The sequence below is a fragment of the Perissodus microlepis genome, chromosome 8, assembly GCF_051167445.1.
Source record: "Perissodus microlepis isolate ML-2025 ecotype Zambia chromosome 8, ASM5116744v1, whole genome shotgun sequence".
NCBI lineage: Eukaryota > Metazoa > Chordata > Actinopteri > Cichliformes > Cichlidae > Perissodus > Perissodus microlepis.
Genome location: NC_140468.1, coordinates 17,359,610 through 17,382,328, shown reverse-complemented (window position 1 = coordinate 17,382,328; position 22,719 = coordinate 17,359,610). Strand labels below are relative to the sequence as shown.

Sequence of the window (22,719 nt, the reverse complement as noted above, 5' to 3'; positions counted from 1 at the left end):
AACAAGACTAAGACATGAATAACACTAAATCAAAGAATATTTAAAATAACAAAAAACACAAACCCTGGGTCCCCAGACCCATTACTGTGACATTTTGTCTAAGGATGAACACACTCAAAATGTTGTTTTTGATTTTAATTCTGAAATGTGAGTTTCTCAGTAACACACTCGTCTTCCATAAAATGTTTGACTATGTATAATAAAGTAAAGAATGAACCTGAAAATATTCAGGTTGTGAGAAAAGCAAGGGCCGCTTAGGCTCTCGGATCAATCAGAGATCCATGGCAGCCGTACACAAGTTTTTATAATGTCTTAACATTTCTGTCTCAAACTTAAGAAAAAACTTGAAATCCTTAAAAAAAGTATTTTTTAGCTTACAGTTGATAGCTTTGCCTGTGATTAAACATAAAAAAACATTTTTATTTATATATAATAAAAATACATAATCAGCATGAACTAGCAGTTACAGAAAATGTAAAGTGATTACCTTTAATAAACACATAAAACAGACAAGTTGATTAATGTACCCTTGACAAGCAGCAGACAGTTAATAATGAAGAAATGGGTGGGACAAAGGTCTCTGTATTTATGCAAGGCCCTAAAGAAAAAGCAGCTATTTACTTCACCACTTGCTAACATGGTTACAAGAGGAGCATAGTTAAGAATTACAGTCTGTGTTGGACAGTAACCGCCCAGGTGCTGAGAAATCATTTGTGTTTTTGTCAAAATACCAGCAGAGGTGAATGTGTAGTATGTGTGCCAGTTACGAGTCCTGAAAGACGATGAAGCTTTTATCTCTTATCTCAGACCACTTGTTGCTCTGTGTCTTCCTGAGTCTACTTTGGGTAAGTTTTTTTTACCATTCACTTTGATGGTGATCAGATAGTGAAGCTCAGTGTAGGTTACCCTCGACAAAAGGAAACAGTGCAGTCAAAACCACAGTGAAGCCTAAATGCACGACATGCTTCATTATGTATTTTAAACACTATAGTTGTTTTGTAAAATACTGTTTTTTACAGAAATACAGGAACAACAAAATCTTGTTAAACAGCATGAAAATTCTGGAATTTTCAAATTTTGAAACATGAGTTTATTCCTTTTTTGCAACACCGATCTATTACCGTTTCCTTTGAGAACAAAATAAGCATGAAGGAAGAAAATTCAACAATATCTTAAACACTTACACGATACAGACTTAATGTTTTAATCAGATCAGATGTGGAATTTTAAACAGTATGTCAGAAGAGAAATGTGTTAGATATTTTATAGAACAATGATTAAGTAACTGTAACTATAATATACAATATAATAATACATATGATTTGCATTTTAGTAAAAGCAAACACTTAATTAATAGATTTTTTGCCAGCTCTGTGATTTTTATGTTATAGGTGTATAGTTGTAGAAGCTGACACATAAAATGCTAAAATAATTTGACACTGACTTGTTTGTTTCCTGTTTTTAGTTTCTGTAGTTTTCACTCTTTTTCTGCTTTTAGGGTACAACTGACTCCACTACAACAGCAAAAACAGAAACAACCACAAGACTAACAACCAATCTGCTGACAACTACAACACGAAAATCCACTTCACTGGCTCAAAAAAAAGAAAGTTCCACTCCAGATAATGTTGACAAAGTGAATGTGACACAAAATGAGAGTAGTATAACTCTGACGTGGAACAAGGTTAACAACATCCCAACATACATCCTGCAATATGGTGATATAACAGTAGGTATTAATAAAACTGAAGAAGGACCGATAGTACATGGGGTCACTTCTCTGACTGCTGGGACAAACTACACATTCACTCTCTTCACCACGTCTGAGGGACTCAACAGCAGTGGATACAGATTCAGTGCTGTGACAGGTTAGTGAGCACTGAACAAAATGTTCAGTCTAATTAAAACATACACAAAATGCAAGGTTTTGATGGGAACATTGTTACAGTTTCTTCTTTGTGTGTTTTTTTTTATTCTAGCTCCTCGTAATGCTGACGAATTTAAGAAAAATGGACAAGATGAGACCAGCATAACTCTGGAGTGGAAAACAGTCCCCAACATCAACAATTATATTCTTGTGTTTAATGGGAGCAAGATCAACATTAGTAATTCTGAAAAAGAATACAGAGTGTCAGATTTGACCAGTGGAACCAGATACAATTTCACTCTCTTCACTGTGTTTGGAAATGTCAGAAGCAGTGGAGTAAACTGCATCACAGTTACTGGTAAGATATATTTTCTCTAACATAGATATATAAACCAGGATGGACCGGCTCATTAGTACTTGAAACTTTAGCTGATGGAGAGTTGTTGGTTTTTTTGTGGGGTTTTTTTTAAATCAAAGCCACTTTCCTCTGTTATCTTTAGCTCCACAAAGTGTTAATAATGTGACTGTCACGTTCTGGGTCAGGTTGACCCAGTATTTTGAGTTGTCATGTTTTTGCAGGTTTAGTTCAGGTTCCATGTGTCATTCTGTCTGTCTCAGTGTCAGGTCTGCGTCTTGGTGTAGTGTTCTCGTTTCCTGTTTTATTGTGAAGGTCTGCGTCTCATGTGGGTGTGTTCAGTTTTACCTCTGTCTCGTCTTGTTGATTATTCCCAGCTGTGTCCACCACCTGTGTGTAATTCCCCTGTGTTTCTCTGTGTATTTAAGTTGTGTCCTCTGTCATTGTAGTTGCTGGTCCGTCTGTGTATCCATCATGTGTCACCCGTGTGTTCTCCCTGCTGTCCATCGTCAAGCTCCTCTGCTCGTTCTCATTCTTGTCCAGGTTTGTGCTCTGTAGTTTAGTTGTTTCCAGTCTAGTTTAGTTCGTGCTCCATTTGCTGTTTGTCCATATTTATTTTGTGTTCAATAAATCACCCGTACACCTTCACGACTGCCTGCGTTTGGATCCTCCTTTTCCTTTTCCACACGGCTCTTTTCACTCGCCGTGACAGTGACTGTGGTGCATCAAAATGAGATGAGTATACCACTGAAGTGGAACAAGGTTAAAAACATCCCAGAATACATCCTACAGAATAATAACATAAACATTTGTTAAATTTTCCAATTTGAATATGTCAAATACTAACCCTACCTATAATCCTAGACTGCTTACTGCTAACCTGGTGGACAAAGGAGCTTGCAAAGAAAAGCGTCTGGACTTCTTTAAGTTACTTGAAGACGTTTCACCTCTCATCCGAGAAGCTTCTTCAGTTCTAAGGTCAAATGGTGGAGAGTCCCAGATATAAACCTAGTGGGAGTATCCCCCCACAGAGGGACAAAAGGACCCCCTGATGATCCTCTAATCGCCTGAGCCAAGGTGTGAAACTGGGTGTGGGTCCCAATCAGCCAGAGTTTCGGGTGTGTTCATTGTGAAACCTGGCCCCACCTTATCATGCGAATTCCTGAGGTCAGATGGCCCAGGATGCGAGTGGGCGTTAAGGCGTCTGGGAAGGGATCTCAAAACTGGATTATAGATGGCAGAGAGTTGGTGTCGTAAACTCCCGCCTCTGTTCAAAGATGGTCGCTCACAGTGGACATAGATGGCTTATTTCACTCCTCCTTCAAACCATCTGTCCTCTCTGTCCAAAATGTGAACATTGGCATCCTCGAAAGAGTGTCCTTTATCCTTAAGATGCAGATGGACTGCTGAGTCTTGTCCTGTGGAGGTGGCACTTCTGTGTTGTGCGATGCGCTTGTGAAGTGGCTGTTTGGTCTCTCCAATGTAGAGGTCTGGGCATTCCTCGCTGCACTGTACAGCATACACCACATTGTTAAGTCTGTGTTTTGGCGTTTTGTCTTTCGGGTGAACCAGTTTTTGTCTGAGCGTGTTGCTGGGTCTGAAATGCTGTCATGCTTGGAGAAAACTCTCCTAAGTTTTTCTGATACACCGGCTACATAGGGGATGACAATGTTGTTGCGTCTGTCCTTCTTATCCTCCCTCGCTGGTGTCTGGTCTTCTTTTCTGTGCCTCTTTGCTGACTTTAAGAACGCCCATTTAGGATAGCCGCACGTTTTGAGTGCTTCCTTTACATGTGTGTGTTCCTTCTTTTTTCCTTCAGGCTTAGAGGGAACATGTTCTACCCGGTGGTGTAGGGTCCTAATTACTCCAAGTTTGTGTTCCAAAGGGTGATGGGAGTCAAAGAGGAGGTACTGGTCCGTGTGTGTGGGCTTCCGGTAAACTTCGATGTTGAGTTTGCCGTTCTCTTCAATGTACACAGCGCAGTCCAGGAAAGGCAAACAGTTGTCCTTTGTGTCTTCCCTGGTGAACTTGATGTTTTTATCCACAGCGTTAATGTGCGCAGTGAAGGATTCCACTTCTTGTGTCTTGATTTTGACCCAGGTGTCATCCACATATCTGTACCAGTGGCTGGGTACTCTTCCTTTGAAAGAGCCAAGAGCCTTCCTTTCCACTTCCTCCATGTAAAGGTTGGCTACAATAGGTGACACGGGGGAGCCCATGGCACAGCCATGTTTTTGTCTGTAAAAGCCTTCGTTGTATTTGAAATATGTAGTGGTGAGGCAGAGGTCTAACAGTGTGCAAATCTGATCGGGTGTGAAGTTGGTCCTGTCCTCCAAGGAGCTGTCTTCTTGTAGTCGTTTTCTGACAGTCTCCACGGCCTCCGTGGTGGGTATGCAAGTGAAGAGAGAGACTACATCAAAGGACACCATGGTTTCATCTGGATCCAGGGTAAGTTTCTGGACCTTGTCAGTGAAGTCGGTGGAGTTCTTGATGTGGTGTTGGGTGTTCCCCACAAGAGGAGCAAGGATGGTAGCAAGGTGTTTAGCAATGTTATAAGTGGCTGAGTTTATGCTACTGACTATGGGTCTGAGTGGGACAGCTTCCTTGTGGATTTTAGGAAGTCCGTAGATGCAGGGTATGGCATCCCCTGGGTAAAGGCGGTGATATGTAAGGCGGTCAATAATTTTGTCCTTTTCAAAGTCTTGAAGGCAAGCTATAACTTTCTTTTTGTAGCTGCTTGTGGGGTCTCGCTTTAAGGCTTCGTAGGTATTGTTGTCACTGAGGAGAGTAGTGATCTTTGTATGGTAATCTGTAGTGTTTAGGACCACGGTGCATCTTCCCTTATCAGCTGGTAAAACAGTGATGTTGTGGTCTTTGCTCAGGGAAGCGATGGCCTTCTTTTCCTGTATTGTGAGGTTGGATGGAGGGACTTTGGCACTGGAGAGCGTGGCTGAGACTTTCATCCTGATTTGCTCTGCTTCTGTCTGTGATAATTTATTAATCCGTATGGCAGATTCTGTGGCTGTGATGAGGTCCACTATGGGCAACTGTTGTGGAGAAATGGCAAAATTGAGTCCTTTGGCTAATACTCTCTTTTCAGGTTCAGTGAGAATCCTGTCTGAAAAGTTCTTAACCCATTTCTCCTGACTGACTTCAGGTGTGTTTTCTTCTCTGGGTTGTGTAGGTTCAGGATGAGGAGTGTGTGTTTTTGAAAGCAAGGTGTGAAATTTCCTGCGTTGTCTTTCTTTTCCTTTAGAGTGTTGGGCCCGCTGAGCCTTGTCCACAAACTTGTAAACCTCTTCTAAGATTGGAGAGGGTAGAAGGATTTCCAGTTCCTGCAGGGTCTGGCTGATCTTGATCTGGAGGGCGTCTATGGTGAAATGGACCTGTCTTATCCTTTCACTTAAAGGGTGATTTTGTGCTCTCTGTAGAATCAAGTCTGCTCTGTATCCCCTGACAGTGGATCCAAGGCGCAGGCTCTTAGGAACAACTCTGCTTTGTCTACATCTTAGGTCTGGCTGATTGGGACCCACACCCAGTTTCACACCTTGGCTCAGGCGATTAGAGGATCATCAGGGGGTCCTTTTGTCCCTCTGTGGGGGGATACTCCCACTAGGTTTATATCTGGGACTCTCCACCATTTGACCTTAGAACTGAAGAAGCTTCTCGGATGAGAGGTGAAACGTCTTCAAGTAACTTAAAGAAGTCCAGACGCTTTTCTTTGCAAGCTCCTTTGACTACGATGACCTGGATGACTGAGAACCTTCACAGACATAACCTGGTGGAGGTTAACAGATTAAAAACATCTAAAACAGTCATAGTCCTTTAAAATGTTCCACAGTTGATGCTCCTCTACAACATGAACAAGGGCAGAGCTCTATAATGATGTTTAAGGTTTCTCAGAAATAGAAGAGTGTAGCTCACCTAATATTTTTCAAAAGGACTGATAAAAATACTGAAACTGAAGCCTCGCTCCATGTTTCTGTTTCTGCCAGAAAATGTTGTTACAGTTTCTTGTTTGTGCGTTTTTCTATTCTAGCTCCTCGTAATGCTGACGAATTTAAGAAAAATGGACAAGATGAGACCAGCATAACTCTGGAGTGGAAAACAGTCCCCAACATCAACAATTATATTCTTGTGTTTAATGGGAGCAAGATCAACATTAGTAATTCTGAAAAAGAATACAGAGTGTCAGATTTGACCAGTGGAACCAGATACAATTTCACTCTCTTCACTGTGTTTGGAAATGTCAGAAGCAGTGGAGTAAACTGCATCACAGTTACTGGTAAGATATATTTTCTCTAACATAGATATATAAACCAGGATGGACCGGCTCATTAGTACTTGAAACTTTAGCTGATGGAGAGTTGTTGGTTTTTTTGTGGGGGTTTTTTTTAAATCAAAGCCACTTTCCTCTGTTATCTTTAGCTCCACAAAGTGTTAATAATGTGACTGTCACGTTCTGGGTCAGGTTGACCCAGTATTTTGAGTTGTCATGTTTTTGCAGGTTTAGTTCAGGTTCCATGTGTCATTCTGTCTGTCTCAGTGTCAGGTCTGCGTCTTGGTGTAGTGTTCTCGTTTCCTGTTTTATTGTGAAGGTCTGCGTCTCATGTGGGTGTGTTCAGTTTTACCTCTGTCTCGTCTTGTTGATTATTCCCAGCTGTGTCCACCACCTGTGTGTAATTCCCCTGTGTTTCTCTGTGTATTTAAGTTGTGTCCTCTGTCATTGTAGTTGCTGGTCCGTCTGTGTATCCATCATGTGTCACCCGTGTGTTCTCCCTGCTGTCCATCGTCAAGCTCCTCTGCTCGTTCTCATTCTTGTCCAGGTTTGTGCTCTGTAGTTTAGTTGTTTCCAGTCTAGTTTAGTTCGTGCTCCATTTGCTGTTTGTCCATATTTATTTTGTGTTCAATAAATCACCCGTACACCTTCACGACTGCCTGCGTTTGGATCCTCCTTTTCCTTTTCCACACGGCTCTTTTCACTCGCCGTGACAGTGACTGTGGTGCATCAAAATGAGATGAGTATACCACTGAAGTGGAACAAGGTTAAAAACATCCCAGAATACATCCTACAGAATAATAACATAAACATTTGTTAAATTTTCCAATTTGAATATGTCAAATACTAACCCTACCTATAATCCTAGACTGCTTACTGCTAACCTGGTGGACAAAGGAGCTTGCAAAGAAAAGCGTCTGGACTTCTTTAAGTTACTTGAAGACGTTTCACCTCTCATCCGAGAAGCTTCTTCAGTTCTAAGGTCAAATGGTGGAGAGTCCCAGATATAAACCTAGTGGGAGTATCCCCCCACAGAGGGACAAAAGGACCCCCTGATGATCCTCTAATCGCCTGAGCCAAGGTGTGAAACTGGGTGTGGGTCCCAATCAGCCAGAGTTTCGGGTGTGTTCATTGTGAAACCTGGCCCCACCTTATCATGCGAATTCCTGAGGTCAGATGGCCCAGGATGCGAGTGGGCGTTAAGGCGTCTGGGAAGGGATCTCAAAACTGGATTATAGATGGCAGAGAGTTGGTGTCGTAAACTCCCGCCTCTGTTCAAAGATGGTCGCTCACAGTGGACATAGATGGCTTATTTCACTCCTCCTTCAAACCATCTGTCCTCTCTGTCCAAAATGTGAACATTGGCATCCTCGAAAGAGTGTCCTTTATCCTTAAGATGCAGATGGACTGCTGAGTCTTGTCCTGTGGAGGTGGCACTTCTGTGTTGTGCGATGCGCTTGTGAAGTGGCTGTTTGGTCTCTCCAATGTAGAGGTCTGGGCATTCCTCGCTGCACTGTACAGCATACACCACATTGTTAAGTCTGTGTTTTGGCGTTTTGTCTTTCGGGTGAACCAGTTTTTGTCTGAGCGTGTTGCTGGGTCTGAAATGCTGTCATGCTTGGAGAAAACTCTCCTAAGTTTTTCTGATACACCGGCTACATAGGGGATGACAATGTTGTTGCGTCTGTCCTTCTTATCCTCCCTCGCTGGTGTCTGGTCTTCTTTTCTGTGCCTCTTTGCTGACTTTAAGAACGCCCATTTAGGATAGCCGCACGTTTTGAGTGCTTCCTTTACATGTGTGTGTTCCTTCTTTTTTCCTTCAGGCTTAGAGGGAACATGTTCTACCCGGTGGTGTAGGGTCCTAATTACTCCAAGTTTGTGTTCCAAAGGGTGATGGGAGTCAAAGAGGAGGTACTGGTCCGTGTGTGTGGGCTTCCGGTAAACTTCGATGTTGAGTTTGCCGTTCTCTTCAATGTACACAGCGCAGTCCAGGAAAGGCAAACAGTTGTCCTTTGTGTCTTCCCTGGTGAACTTGATGTTTTTATCCACAGCGTTAATGTGCGCAGTGAAGGATTCCACTTCTTGTGTCTTGATTTTGACCCAGGTGTCATCCACATATCTGTACCAGTGGCTGGGTACTCTTCCTTTGAAAGAGCCAAGAGCCTTCCTTTCCACTTCCTCCATGTAAAGGTTGGCTACAATAGGTGACACGGGGGAGCCCATGGCACAGCCATGTTTTTGTCTGTAAAAGCCTTCGTTGTATTTGAAATATGTAGTGGTGAGGCAGAGGTCTAACAGTGTGCAAATCTGATCGGGTGTGAAGTTGGTCCTGTCCTCCAAGGAGCTGTCTTCTTGTAGTCGTTTTCTGACAGTCTCCACGGCCTCCGTGGTGGGTATGCAAGTGAAGAGAGAGACTACATCAAAGGACACCATGGTTTCATCTGGATCCAGGGTAAGTTTCTGGACCTTGTCAGTGAAGTCGGTGGAGTTCTTGATGTGGTGTTGGGTGTTCCCCACAAGAGGAGCAAGGATGGTAGCAAGGTGTTTAGCAATGTTATAAGTGGCTGAGTTTATGCTACTGACTATGGGTCTGAGTGGGACAGCTTCCTTGTGGATTTTAGGAAGTCCGTAGATGCAGGGTATGGCATCCCCTGGGTAAAGGCGGTGATATGTAAGGCGGTCAATAATTTTGTCCTTTTCAAAGTCTTGAAGGCAAGCTATAACTTTCTTTTTGTAGCTGCTTGTGGGGTCTCGCTTTAAGGCTTCGTAGGTATTGTTGTCACTGAGGAGAGTAGTGATCTTTGTATGGTAATCTGTAGTGTTTAGGACCACGGTGCATCTTCCCTTATCAGCTGGTAAAACAGTGATGTTGTGGTCTTTGCTCAGGGAAGCGATGGCCTTCTTTTCCTGTATTGTGAGGTTGGATGGAGGGACTTTGGCACTGGAGAGCGTGGCTGAGACTTTCATCCTGATTTGCTCTGCTTCTGTCTGTGATAATTTATTAATCCGTATGGCAGATTCTGTGGCTGTGATGAGGTCCACTATGGGCAACTGTTGTGGAGAAATGGCAAAATTGAGTCCTTTGGCTAATACTCTCTTTTCAGGTTCAGTGAGAATCCTGTCTGAAAAGTTCTTAACCCATTTCTCCTGACTGACTTCAGGTGTGTTTTCTTCTCTGGGTTGTGTAGGTTCAGGATGAGGAGTGTGTGTTTTTGAAAGCAAGGTGTGAAATTTCCTGCGTTGTCTTTCTTTTCCTTTAGAGTGTTGGGCCCGCTGAGCCTTGTCCACAAACTTGTAAACCTCTTCTAAGATTGGAGAGGGTAGAAGGATTTCCAGTTCCTGCAGGGTCTGGCTGATCTTGATCTGGAGGGCGTCTATGGTGAAATGGACCTGTCTTATCCTTTCACTTAAAGGGTGATTTTGTGCTCTCTGTAGAATCAAGTCTGCTCTGTATCCCCTGACAGTGGATCCAAGGCGCAGGCTCTTAGGAACAACTCTGCTTTGTCTACATCTTAGGTCTGGCTGATTGGGACCCACACCCAGTTTCACACCTTGGCTCAGGCGATTAGAGGATCATCAGGGGGTCCTTTTGTCCCTCTGTGGGGGGATACTCCCACTAGGTTTATATCTGGGACTCTCCACCATTTGACCTTAGAACTGAAGAAGCTTCTCGGATGAGAGGTGAAACGTCTTCAAGTAACTTAAAGAAGTCCAGACGCTTTTCTTTGCAAGCTCCTTTGACTACGATGACCTGGATGACTGAGAACCTTCACAGACATAACCTGGTGGAGGTTAACAGATTAAAAACATCTAAAACAGTCATAGTCCTTTAAAATGTTCCACAGTTGATGCTCCTCTACAACATGAACAAGGGCAGAGCTCTATAATGATGTTTAAGGTTTCTCAGAAATAGAAGAGTGTAGCTCACCTAATATTTTTCAAAAGGACTGATAAAAATACTGAAACTGAAGCCTCGCTCCATGTTTCTGTTTCTGCCAGAAAATGTTGTTACAGTTTCTTGTTTGTGCGTTTTTCTATTCTAGCTCCTCGTAATGCTGACGAATTTAAGAAAAATGGACAAAATGAGACCAGCATAACTCTGGAATGGAAAACAGTCCCCAACGTTGACAATTACATTCTTGCGTTTAATGGGAGCAAGATAAATATTAGTAATTCTGAAAAAGAATACAGAGTGTCAGATTTGACCAGTGGAACCAGATACAGTTTCACTCTCTTCACTGTGTTTGGAAATGTCAGAAGCAGTGGAGTAAACTGCATCACAGTTACTGGTAAGATATATTTTCTCTAACATAGATATATAAACCAGGATGGACCGGCTCATTAGTACTTGAAACTTTAGCTGATGGAGAGTTGTTGTTTTTTTGTGTTTTTTTTTTTTTTTTTTTTTTTTTTTTTTTTTTAATCAAAGCCACTTTCCTCTGTTATCTTTAGCTCCACAAAGTGTTAATAATGTGACTGTGGTGCATCAAAATGAGATGAGTATACCACTGGAGTGGAACAAGGTTAAAAACATCCCAGAATACATCCTACAGAATAATAACATAGACATTTGTTAAATTTTCCAATTTGAATATGTCAAATACTAACCCTACCTATAATCCTAGACTGCTTACTGCTAACCTGGTGGAGGTTAACAGATTAAAAACATGTAAAACAGTCATAGTCCTTTAAAATGTTCCACAGTTGATGCTCCTCTACAACATGAACAAGGGCAGAGCTCTATAATGATGTTCAAGGTTTCTCAGAAATAGAAGAGTGTAGCTCACCTAATATTTTTCAAAAGGACTGATAGAAATACTGAAACTGAAGCCTCGCTCCATGTTTCTGTTTCTGACAGAAAATGTTGTTACAGTTTCCTGTTTGTACGTTTTTCTATTTTAGCTCCTCGTAACGCTGATGAATTTAAGAAAAATGGACAAAATGAGACCAGCATAACTCTGGAGTGGAAAACAGTCCCCAACATCGACAATTATCTACTTGTGTTTAATGAAAGAAAGATCAACATTAGTAATTCTGAAAAAGAATACAGAGTGTTAGATTTGACCAGTGGAACCAGATACAGTTTCACTCTCTTCACTGTGTTTGGAAATATCAGAAGCAGTGGAGTAAACTGCATCGCTGTTACTGGTGAGATGTAATTTCTCTATATTTTCTCAGTTTTTTTGGGAACATGCTTATATACTAGCTTCTCGTAACATAAACATTTGTTAAATTTTCCTATTTTTGTCTGATGTACATTTACAACATTAGACAGGGGACATTAGAATTTGAAATTAAATTTTTATACTTTCTAAAGGCTTAGGAAACATAAATGGTTACTTAAGGATGAAACATTGTGAATCAGACTTTGTAAAATTGTCTTTATTTCATCTTTAGCTCCTGATATAATATATTTAAATGGACAATATAAGTCCAAGTCGATATTCTATATTTTCCTTCTGGCCTGCAGTGCCATTTATCCATCCTGGCTCCACCCACCAACCATATCTCTGTGAAGAAGGAAGTGTGCATCTAACCCTGATGATAGGCTTGTGCTTGTGATAGAGCAGCAAATATGGATAATGTGCTCTTAGCGAGCAGCATGCTTAATTATTATATTTTATACAATAATTATCTAATTATTATATTATTAGTACACACTATTTATTTAATTTTGACTGATCTGATCACCTGATTGGAAACATACAGTGATGCTGAGCCATTTAGCTCACACACCTATTCAGGCTTAAGTATGTAAAAGCTTGTGATAGCTGAACTAGCTCTATACTCCTGTATTTCATTTTAAAAGAAAAAGCTGAACAAATTCCACTTCTGAGTTTTGTTTTTGTTTTTTCAGTTCCACCAGTGGTGCCTTGGGTCAGTGTGACTGAACGATTTACTAACAGCATAACTCTAGAGTGGGAGAACATGAATAAAGCCTGGGAATACGACCTTCAAATCAATGGTGTGTCAGATAGTGTGTCAGACAGGTCCTCAGATACAATCAGAAAAGTAGTGACATCTCTTCAGCCTGGATCACAGTATGATTTCAGCTTAACCACAGTGTTCGCTGGACTCAGGAGCACTCCTTATACGAATTTCACTGTAACAGGTAAAAAAATTATCTCTGTTAGACTTTTATAACTTTTTCTTGTCTCTTTTCAATGAGTTGTGTAAAAAACAAGAAGCAGGTTCCTGCATATAACTATTTTCTCCTCTATTTCAGCCATCGACTGTGCCAGTGCAGACTGGAAAGTTACCAACTCATCAATCAAAGCAAAGATTGAAGGCTTGTTCTCGACCGCAACGGCCCATAATGGATCTAACGTTCATGTCAGTGATGGACGTGAAAATGTGTCGTTTACTGGACTTTACCCTGGTGCCACCTATAATATCTCTCTTGTCTATGAAAAGTCTTCCAGAGTTTTCCTGCAGTGTGAACACAAATTAACAATTCGTGAGTACAACAGAAACCATTTGAAGGACTAACATATTTTTAATCTGTAAATTAGTTTTTAAGATCTTAAAGTATTCAGTCATATTGGTTACAGAAAGATTATCTGTGAATTTATTTAATTTAATTTTTAATTTTTAGTTTTTACCCTTGCATTCAATTTTTAATCTTAAAAAAGTTTATTGCAGAAAAATAATTTTGTTAACATACCTACATACCACAGGTTAACACAGTTATATAATATGATTCAGTATTAATATATGAGCTTTAACTAACTATCATTTTATTACTAACTGAAGAATTCATTCTGATGAATTAGCTCAAGAAATGAAAAAGGTTAAAACAGAAAATGAGTAATTCTTTCAATATCTAATGTGTCAATGTTGAGGTCTTTATTTTTAGTTTTTTATATGAAAATCCCCAAAATTATAATAAACTTTTTAAACTGTAGGGTACTGCTTTGAATTAAAAGTAAAGCAAATAATCTTTCTATTTGAGAACAAATTTTAAAATGATGCACTTTTCATAGACTCTGTTTTATAGTATAAAAAGTTTCATTATATTTACTGCTTTTTCTTGTTTTACTCAGTTCCTCCTAATCTAAATGCTCACTGTGAGTACTGGGCAGCTGGATACTCTGTTCTTATTCAATGGACAGACCCAGAGGGCGAGTGGACCAATGCGGAGGTGAATGTGACTGGAACGACTCACACAGTAGCTAGTCCTGAAACTGAGATCATAATCGATGGATTCCAACCTGCCAATAAATATAAGGTGTCTGTAACTTCACTGTCTGGGGTGAGGAGTTCTGAACCGCATGTGTTTTACTGCCAAACTGATCCAAGGGGTGAGTAAAAGTAACTACATTACCATGTTACTGCTTGTAATCATAACAACATACGGTATTTTCAACTTTGACTTGATTACAAATCATATCATTTCACTCATGTTTAAAAATAAACCTCTACATTTTTTAACTTCATTGTATTTTAATCGTGCTTTTGCTCCCTTTAGAAGTTAATTTACTTGAGTTATCTTCGTCTAATATGAAATGTGTGATCTCATTTTAACAAATATGCAAAAAACTTAGAAGTCATAAAGAGAGCACTGTATACTGTCCCTTAATGCCATTTCATTGACACAGCTATTAAATTTGACAAAACATAAATAGTCTGTCTCAATGCTACAACACAAAACATCTCTAATTTAAATTTAACTGGCGTCCACTCAGGTTCATTTGTGCTGAGACTCTTCCGCCATCTAGTGGTCTTCAGTCCTTACTGCTTTTCTACTGGTCTGCTTCTGTCTATCTACTGGAGCAGGAAGATGACAAACAATCCAGCTGTCTCCATGGAGATGACCAAGTGTGATGGAGGAGGTGATGAATTATATGAAGACTATGACGATGTCACAGTGCTTGGCACCAAGCATGATTTCTAAGCAGAAGAGACCAGTTATGTACTTGGTTAGTTTAAAAACTAGATAAAAAAATATTCTACTAAGTACTCTAAGTACTCAATTTAGATTAAAAAGTACTAGTTTCATATGGCGAAAGTATTGTTTTAGTTTAGTTTAATTTAGTTTAGTGCACTCTCTGCCCTGTCTTAGAAATCACACTTTTTCCCGTGGAGGCAATGTAATCTGAGGAGCTGTCCTGTCAGCACTTAGCTTTGGCACAAATTGATGCAGAAGACACTGCCAGTGCCAAAGTGCCTTTTGACTTTGCTTCATGTGATCTGTGTGTGTTTGTGACCGCTTAGGCTTTCTTCGAGGCGAATCTGTGAATTGCTTTGTTGACTGGCCTCTGCTGTGTTTGTTCTTGTGTTAGTTAGTAGTAGCAGCCTGGCACTTACTTTAAGATTAATCTTTAATAAAAACCTTTTGTTTTTGCTCGTGATTGTGTCTCACTGTCTCCTTTTCTAGACAATTGTGTTACTTCTCCACATAACCCTCAGTGTTGCAAATTTCATGATACTTCCCATGTCCTCTGTTTGCATCTATCACCTTCTGAGCCTTGTTCAAACACTGCATGTTGATAGATTTAAAAAAGAGAAATTTAGAAGCATTAGAATGAATGTCCTGTGATCAGTAAGATGGGAGTGTTACTGTAAAAGTTCACCATGTGTTCAAAGAGGGGGAAAAAAATTGCAATCGAAGCAGTTAAAAAGAATGCGCTCTCTCATGTTCAAGAAATCTGTTTAACCATGTAACATTAATATGATGAAAAACTTGTTCCAAATCAGCTCTATAGGAGTTTACTTTTATGTAATATTGTTATAAAACCCCTGACGTCTTCAAATAATCCAAAATTTTAGTTTTTATTGTTTGCTTTTATTTTTAAAGACTAATCTATGATGCAAAAATAGATCCATCCAAGCAGAACAATTGCTGAACATCTGGCTGTATTGCAGAGAAGCTATTACAGTTTCCAGATTTGTTGTGACATGTTGTTCCTAATGACAGCCAGTAGGGGGAGACAGAGACAGCTTTTCCTTACCCACAAATAAAGCATGGTCCACATTTCTATTTGACAGTTTATAGTAGGAGTCACAATGGCACAGTATCAGCAGTAAAAGAAGATATATTTAATTAAGTTATTTTGTTGGTTTTACTACTACTACTACTAATAATAATAATGCTCAGATTATGACTTCAGTTAGACTTCATACAGATCCCCGTGCAGTTTATCCATGAAAATTCTCAGTGCAATCCTGTAATTACTGATCCTCATTCCAGTGTTATGAACATATGTCAGCACTAAGTTTGGGTCCATATCTTCTGCCTAATTTACCGCCTCCTTCTCTCGATTCCCTATCTACGTGCTCACGTGCAGCCTTGTTCATTACTTCTCAGGATCAGCTTTCATGTCACCCGTCTAATCCTCTAACTCCCCTGTTTCCTGTTAACAAGGTAAGGTTAAGAATGAAGAGTTCAGGGCAGCTGAGGTACAGTTTGAACAGTTCATCTGACACTGATGGATTAATGTTCCCAGGAGAGTATAGAGAAGGGGAAAATCTCCTGGAACGAGAAGAACGTTAATGACATGCAGTGGTTGCGGCACTGAAGGACTAGATTGAGGAAGGGACCAGAGAAACCTATAGAGTCCCACAGTGTTAGTGACACTACATACTGATTGTCATGGTCCGGGTGAGTGCCAGGTTTTTCCAGAGTCCACGTTTCCACCCCTAAGCTGAGTTGCTTTGATTTGTTTTGGGGGTTTTTTTTTACATAATAGAGATATAATTAATACCATCATGTTCATTAATGTGGTCATCCTGTCCAGAACAGAGGGGGCCTTTTAGAGATGGCGATGGATAAAAAGATAAACCTGGTTTATTTGGTTTCATTTGAAGTGGAACCAGATTCCACTGTTGTTTTAAAAACATTACTTTAAAGTAAACACATTTTTCTTTATTCCTTTATTACTACTTTTATATAGTACTTGTGTTCCCATTTTATATACTGTTTTTGGTAGATTTTTGGTCTTTTCCCACTAAGCAACATTAATAAAACATACTTATATTTATTTATTTAAAAGTTTCAAATGATCAATGCATTTGGTTTATTATCATCATGTGAGAGAAGAAACAAAGTATTTCAGACACAGATGCAAACACATCGGGCACTATGGGACACTTCTGACACCACAGTGCATGGCATGCACGGCATGTACTATTTAATGTCAGCACTGCAATCAGCGCTTCAGTGAGTCATCTGCTTGCACATGCAGAAACACAAGAATCATGAGGCAGCCTTGACATGAAGTTTGGCAGGTTGCCGGAAACAGTAAACACCTCAGTCACGCAGCCTGCCGTGGAGAGCAGAGAGATGATCACAAGAACGGGTTTACAATCAGCGACATGCTTTTTTCTTTTAACCCGACCTGTTCACATTGAGGCATCTGTAATGGCGAACGGTTTATGAGGAAGTGATGTGGGTCATGAGCACAGCTGAGCCTGGTACGATGAACCAAGGAACCTCCACTCAGGCAACTCCCTGTCGCAGTATTTGGGTCACACTTAGTCACATTAAATCCAGTTTTCAGGATTAAAACTTGAACTTGAACTAGTTTTGCATGTGTGCTGATATGTACAGTGATATGGATGTTGCATAGCAATTGTAAATGTATTTTAAAAAGTGAAAACAAAAAGAATCTATCATTTCTTTTCAGGTTGCATTAGTATTTTAAGTAACAGAATTTTAAGTATAATATTTTACCATAGTAAAAACCTTGGTAATGATAATAATTTAAAACAGTTAAATTCATATCTAAAGCTACTTGTAACTGAATTTATTAGTTTTTTATTATTATTTGTATCGCTGTAAGGACATAAAGTATCATATCTAAAAGCTAAAGTTGGGTTTTTTTAGATTGGTACTTAGAATTTGTATGTGTGCCTGCATGTGTGTGTGTTTGCATAGCTTTGCTCCCACATACATCCACCATAAGTACATCAGCACTGTCAGTGGGCAATGTACAGAGATCACTGGAGGTGATGTAGAGAGAATAGGGTGGGGTTTACTTGGTAAAAGGGGCGTCCTAGAGACGCCGAAGAATCCTTCTATACTTTAAAAGGAAAACATACATACACAGCTCTGATTACAAACTTCCTGCCTCCCCTTCTTTTCTATTGGTAACTTTTATCTCTTATGTCACCACCAATGATGATTCCTTCATCTCTGCCCTGCACCAAAGGTATATAAGCACTGCATTAAGTTGTCACATAGTCCAGTCAACGAATACTTTTCATCCTCAGTGAGACCAGCCACATCAGGTCGAGATAGACTCAAGCTACTCAAATAGCAAGCTGGTATCAAGATGCCTAACACCAACAGAATCATTTCAGAGACGAGGAAGGCAGAAAAAGGTGATTTTTTAATATATTTTATCTAAAAATATATAACTTTTTTTTCCTTTCCTTTTTCCAGCATGTACATACTACAGTGATATGCTTTAAATGTACTCGCTGAGGTGAACCAAACTGCATTTTCAGCAGTGAAGTGTTCTTCATCCTCACAGGCAGATCCTGAGAGAACGGTTGACCAGAGTTTGTCTGTATAAAAATGTCTTTAAAAAACCCAATATTTATTTACAATACTTTCACATTTCTTTGTTTGTTGTTGATGGGTTTATAATGGTATTATTCCCTGGGAGCAATGGTTTAAAAACAAAAAGCATCATCTGCCTGAACCAGATGTAACCCATGGGAATGCATTTATGTATTATACTGCAAGTGAAAAGAAGCTTCGAAAATGGTCATATGTTTTCAGCCTCCACTGAACTATCTTTAAAAATAGTGTCTTTGCAGATCTTATCATAGCTTATAACTTGTCTGTACTTATCTTAACTAATGCAAAACAAAAGTCAAAGGGTGAACAGAGTACCATAATTTAGAAAAAGCCAAAAAGAATACATTTATTACAATTCCAGGTATCATCTACTGTTTTTGTCTAGTCTGTTTTCTGTCACCACAATTTTCAGATATATTGCAGTAGATATTTAAAACCATTTAGACATGAATCAAATATTCACTATAATAAAAACAAGTATAAATTTGAAAACTGTGGATATTTCTGATAAGAAGATTTACATAAAGCAGCTATATGTTTGTAGATTAATATTCTGAGATGATGCGTGTTGATATAAATACATCCCATTACTTGTGTTTTTGAAGGTTCATATCTTAATGCAGTGAAGTATAAGTGTCCTTACCAAAACACTGAGACTGCATCCTTATGCGTGACAGCAAAATATCACTTTCATATCTGGCTTAAGTGCCTGTTATGCAACAATTAATCAGTTAGAAATTAAGAGGGAAGTGATTTTGCTAAGATCAGCCTTCTGCATTATTAATTTTAGGGATGCCCATGTTGCATGTGTTGCAATCCATTATCTTCGCATTAACTCTGACTTTAATTCAGCTAGGTGTGACTTGACACTTGGATGACTTTCCTATGATCTTGTGGCAATAAGCTAGCTTAGGATCTAGATCCCCAATTTATCTGATTTGCACGGACAGATCATGTCACTCTTCTCATCTCATAATCTGCTTTGAGCTTCACGCTGCACTCTAGTGTGACTGAAGCCAACCCCAACAGCATCTGAGATGTCTTGGTCATTCCAACTGCCTGGCATGAATCAACCACTGACTCTAGAAAGCATGCAATCTCTGATGTGATGATCTGACAAAGGCAGATGCTTTTCTAAGTATACCCAGTTTTCCTGTGGTTCACTTCATCACCGCTTGAGATGCACCTGTCACCTACCCCCGCATAATATTTATACCAGTTAAGAATATTGATGTTAATAAAGGTTTCTTCGGTTTCAGGAAAAAAGGCCAAAGTGGTAAAAACGCCCACAGGTAAGACTTGAATCCTACCACAGGTTGGATTATCTTTTTGATTTTCTTTTTTAAATCATGCCTTCTTTAAAGGCTGACCCCACTATGGTTCTTCTAACTTGTTTAGTATCTCCTGACATTTATTGTTATTTTACTCAGCAGAGAAGATCCCAGGGTATGAGACAAATATCCCTGAACCCAAATGGAGAGCTGATCTTATCAAATGTAAGTTTGTTTGTGCAGTTTTTTTTTTTTTTACAATTCTTTCCAAGCACCATTTGTTAAGTTATTGTTTATTATTATTTATTTTTTGCTTTGTCAGACTGGATTAACTTGTCTCTGGATGACAAAACAGCCAATAAAATGCTGTGGATCACAGAAGGTGGTGCCAAAGTGGCCAGAATGACTGATAACCTCACGTGTCCTGTCTTGGACAGACCAGAGCGATATGAGTACGCTCCACAGGTAGAGTATGAGGATGCATTTAGCCAGAAATGGCATATATTACAAATGTATTTTCTGCTCATTTTAAATGTTTACAATGGTGTAAAATTAGATGTGCTTGGAAACAGTATGTACCCCGGGTTTATTTCAAACCTGAACCTACTGGTGTTGTATTTCCAAAAGGAGAAAGCAAATCTGCTTGAAATTCTCTCACATTACGCTATAGGATTAGCTCAGTGTGTATTATAGTGACATTATCACCTCTGTGCATAAGGTTCTTTGCAAAGAGGGAATCCTGGGAAGCCGAGGCTACTGGGAAATGGAGTATTCTGGATGGGTTGTGATTGGAGTCGCATACGAAGGAGCTGGAAGAAGGAACAAGGATGGGCCCTGTGGCCTGGGAGAAAACGAGGAGTCCTGGGGTCTCGGCTGGAGTGGTTCCAGCTATCATGCCTGGCACAACGGTAGCATTACACAGATTGTGGAGCTTCCCAGGTGCTCCACAATAGGTGTATATGTTGACCAGCCTGTTGGTGTCATTAATTTTTATGCTGTGGAGGATGTGATTGAGGGAGGAGAACACAATGGGAAAAAGGAGGTTAAACTTTTGAAGCAGTTTAAGAGCTCCTTTAAGGAGAAAATGATGCCAGGTTTATGGGTAGGAACAAACTCTGACTGTGTAATCAAAAGGAAGGAGGAATAAAGGAGTGGAAGCATAGAGGCAGCTTATAATCATATCTAAAATTGAGTGGAGCTGAACTCTTGTTGGGTGAGGAGTGAAGTAGCTGTTATCCTATTGCAATAAAGCTGCAATAAGGCTGTTTTATATTTTACCAAAACACTAAAGTATCTCTGAGGAAAACATAGAAAATTTTTAAAAAAACATTTTAATCAAGGGAACAAAGTGCAATTAGAAGATATTCAGAAAGGAGTCACCTTCTGAATGCTGTCCACACTGTTGGATTTTTCTGAAAACACAGGACCACTGGAGGTTTATACTAATATACATGTGTGTATTTGTATTTCTCTATTGTTATTGTTTGCTAAGAATGTATATTTAGTTAGACATAAGTGTATGTAAAATGTTAAATATGAAAAAATGTTAATCAAAAATAAAGTATGGAAAAAAGAGACTTTTTTTCTTTTTTTGCTAATGTGAATGTTGCTATAGTATGAAGACAGCAAAAATATGCAAAAAAACAAAAACAAAAAGTAGGGACAGAATCAGGATTTAAGCAGTACAGAAGTACACTCACAAGGTGCATGTTAGACTCATTGTAAAATCAGACCAAGTCCCAAATCTAATTGTGATTCCCCAGAGTGCTGCTATGGAAATGACATAAGGCTGGTGTCTAACTGTGTAGTAGGTGTAAAATTTCAATTGGCATAAATGAAATATAAATAAATAAAATCCAAACGGGATATTGCAACAGAATTAAAATGATGAATCTAAATATTTGAATTAAAGCTTATTTTCTTACCTGGCAGAAAGACTTTCTCTTTATTCCTATTATCTAATATAATCTGTATAACTTAAATTAATTAAACATGCAGCATATTCAAATTTGGATAAATTCGGGATTACATACAATTCATCTTTTTGAGATTTGTTTTTGGTTCTATACTGTATTGTAATGTTAATTAAGTACTTTACTATAAAAGTTAATGCAAACACTGAAAATGAAATTAATTGCACGTTTTCTGTCTGTGGTCAATGTCTGAAGCTTTTTAACTAGTTAAAATAAAGTCGTATGCACAGTGTTAAGTTCACACAACATAAAACTCCTTCAGTGTTGTTCAGTAAAGAAGACTGACTACAAACTGCTTCCCTGGAGTTTAAAGGGGCTCACTTTGACATGTGAGATGCTCCAGCTCGAACATTAGTTTCTGTCTTTGACAGCTTGACCTTACCTCTTCACTTTCAAAACTAAAGCATCAGCTTAATAGGAACTAAAAGTGGCACTCATTTAACTGTTATCCTGCCCACAAGGCACCCACGGACGTCAGTGGTATATCAACTAAATATGTTGCAATTTTTTAATGTAATGTAATATTTAGACAGAGATACTGACCCCTTGTTGGATGTTAGACATATTGATATAGATTTAACAAGTGCCAAGAAAAGCCCCAGTAAGCAATGCATTCAAGTCATTCTGGTATTTGACACACTTAAACTGTTGTCATTGCTTCTGCATACTGTACATACAATGACAGTCATGTCAGCGTTGAGACAGCAGAGGACATACAGACATTACCCTTCCAGAAGCAGGTCAGTAGAAATCTTACTCTTCAAAGGGGGTCAAAATGAAGTAACGTGTAATCAAATCAATGCTTTCTGTACTTTATCCATTTACTTATTCTTAATTAGTAATATTCAAAAACTGCACGTCTAGCTTTAGGCAGTTAAACACCAACCAAATTGAGCTTAGCTTAGTTTATTTAGGCTATTTCAGTGTGATTCTTGTGATGAGTATATATAAGAATTTACAGCCAGTACAGTTAAACCGATATGACAGGTACAAACATCCATCATTGACCAAAGAAAATGAAACCAGAGACTTGGATCCAAGAGTAATAAAACCCACGGTGTCACCTCACTGCGTGTTTTGGATGTGTATATGTGATCATATGATAGGTATGAGAGTTGGAAGAGAGAGTTGAAGAGTGGAAACTCTCTACTGGTGTCATGAGCAAAGTGATATATGCTATACAGCTAATGGCACATATGGTCACATATATAGCATGGCATAAGGAGGATGCAGGGTGAGGGTGGGAGGAATGACCAGCAATCCCTGCTGTTGTGTGAACATGCTTTGCAAACAATACAGACAGAATTTAAAATATCCCTTTAAATATTTTTGAATTGAATGTTAGAACGTTTTATGAATGTATCTTCCCGTAGGAGCGTGATATGATGAGAGTTGGATTTTCTCCAATGTCCTGCTTTCAAACACTCTCCGAGCTTTTTGTGTGCAGCAG

The 22,719-nt window shown here is 39.3% G+C and overlaps 2 protein-coding genes across 3 annotated transcripts; both read left to right on the top strand.

Annotated features, from left to right (window-relative positions):
- Positions 1-782: 782 nt before the first annotated feature.
- On the top strand, positions 783-14,834 carry LOC146381759 (receptor-type tyrosine-protein phosphatase H-like). The gene is made up of 9 exons (XM_084938641.1): positions 783-845; positions 1,499-1,868; positions 1,980-2,225; positions 10,954-11,024; positions 11,274-11,649; positions 12,359-12,613; positions 12,728-12,958; positions 13,545-13,802; positions 14,187-14,834. The coding sequence occupies exons 1-9, from the start codon at positions 783-785 to the stop codon at positions 14,393-14,395; spliced, it is 2,079 nt and encodes a 692-aa protein (XP_084794767.1). The 3' UTR covers positions 14,396-14,834.
- Positions 14,835-17,693: 2,859 nt separating this feature from the next.
- Positions 17,694-20,730, top strand: LOC146381758 (stonustoxin subunit beta-like). 2 transcript variants are annotated; one of them, XM_084937865.1, is made up of 5 exons: positions 17,694-17,823; positions 19,285-19,317; positions 19,459-19,521; positions 19,619-19,761; positions 20,015-20,730. In XM_084937865.1, exons 1-5 carry the CDS (start codon positions 17,775-17,777, stop codon positions 20,441-20,443), a joined length of 717 nt encoding a protein of 238 aa, XP_084793991.1. In that variant the 5' UTR covers positions 17,694-17,774; the 3' UTR covers positions 20,444-20,730. The 2 variants fall into 2 exon arrangements, with proteins under 2 accessions (XP_084793991.1, XP_084793990.1); XM_084937864.1 differs by having other exon boundaries at positions 19,456-19,521.
- Positions 20,731-22,719: the final 1,989 nt, after the last annotated feature.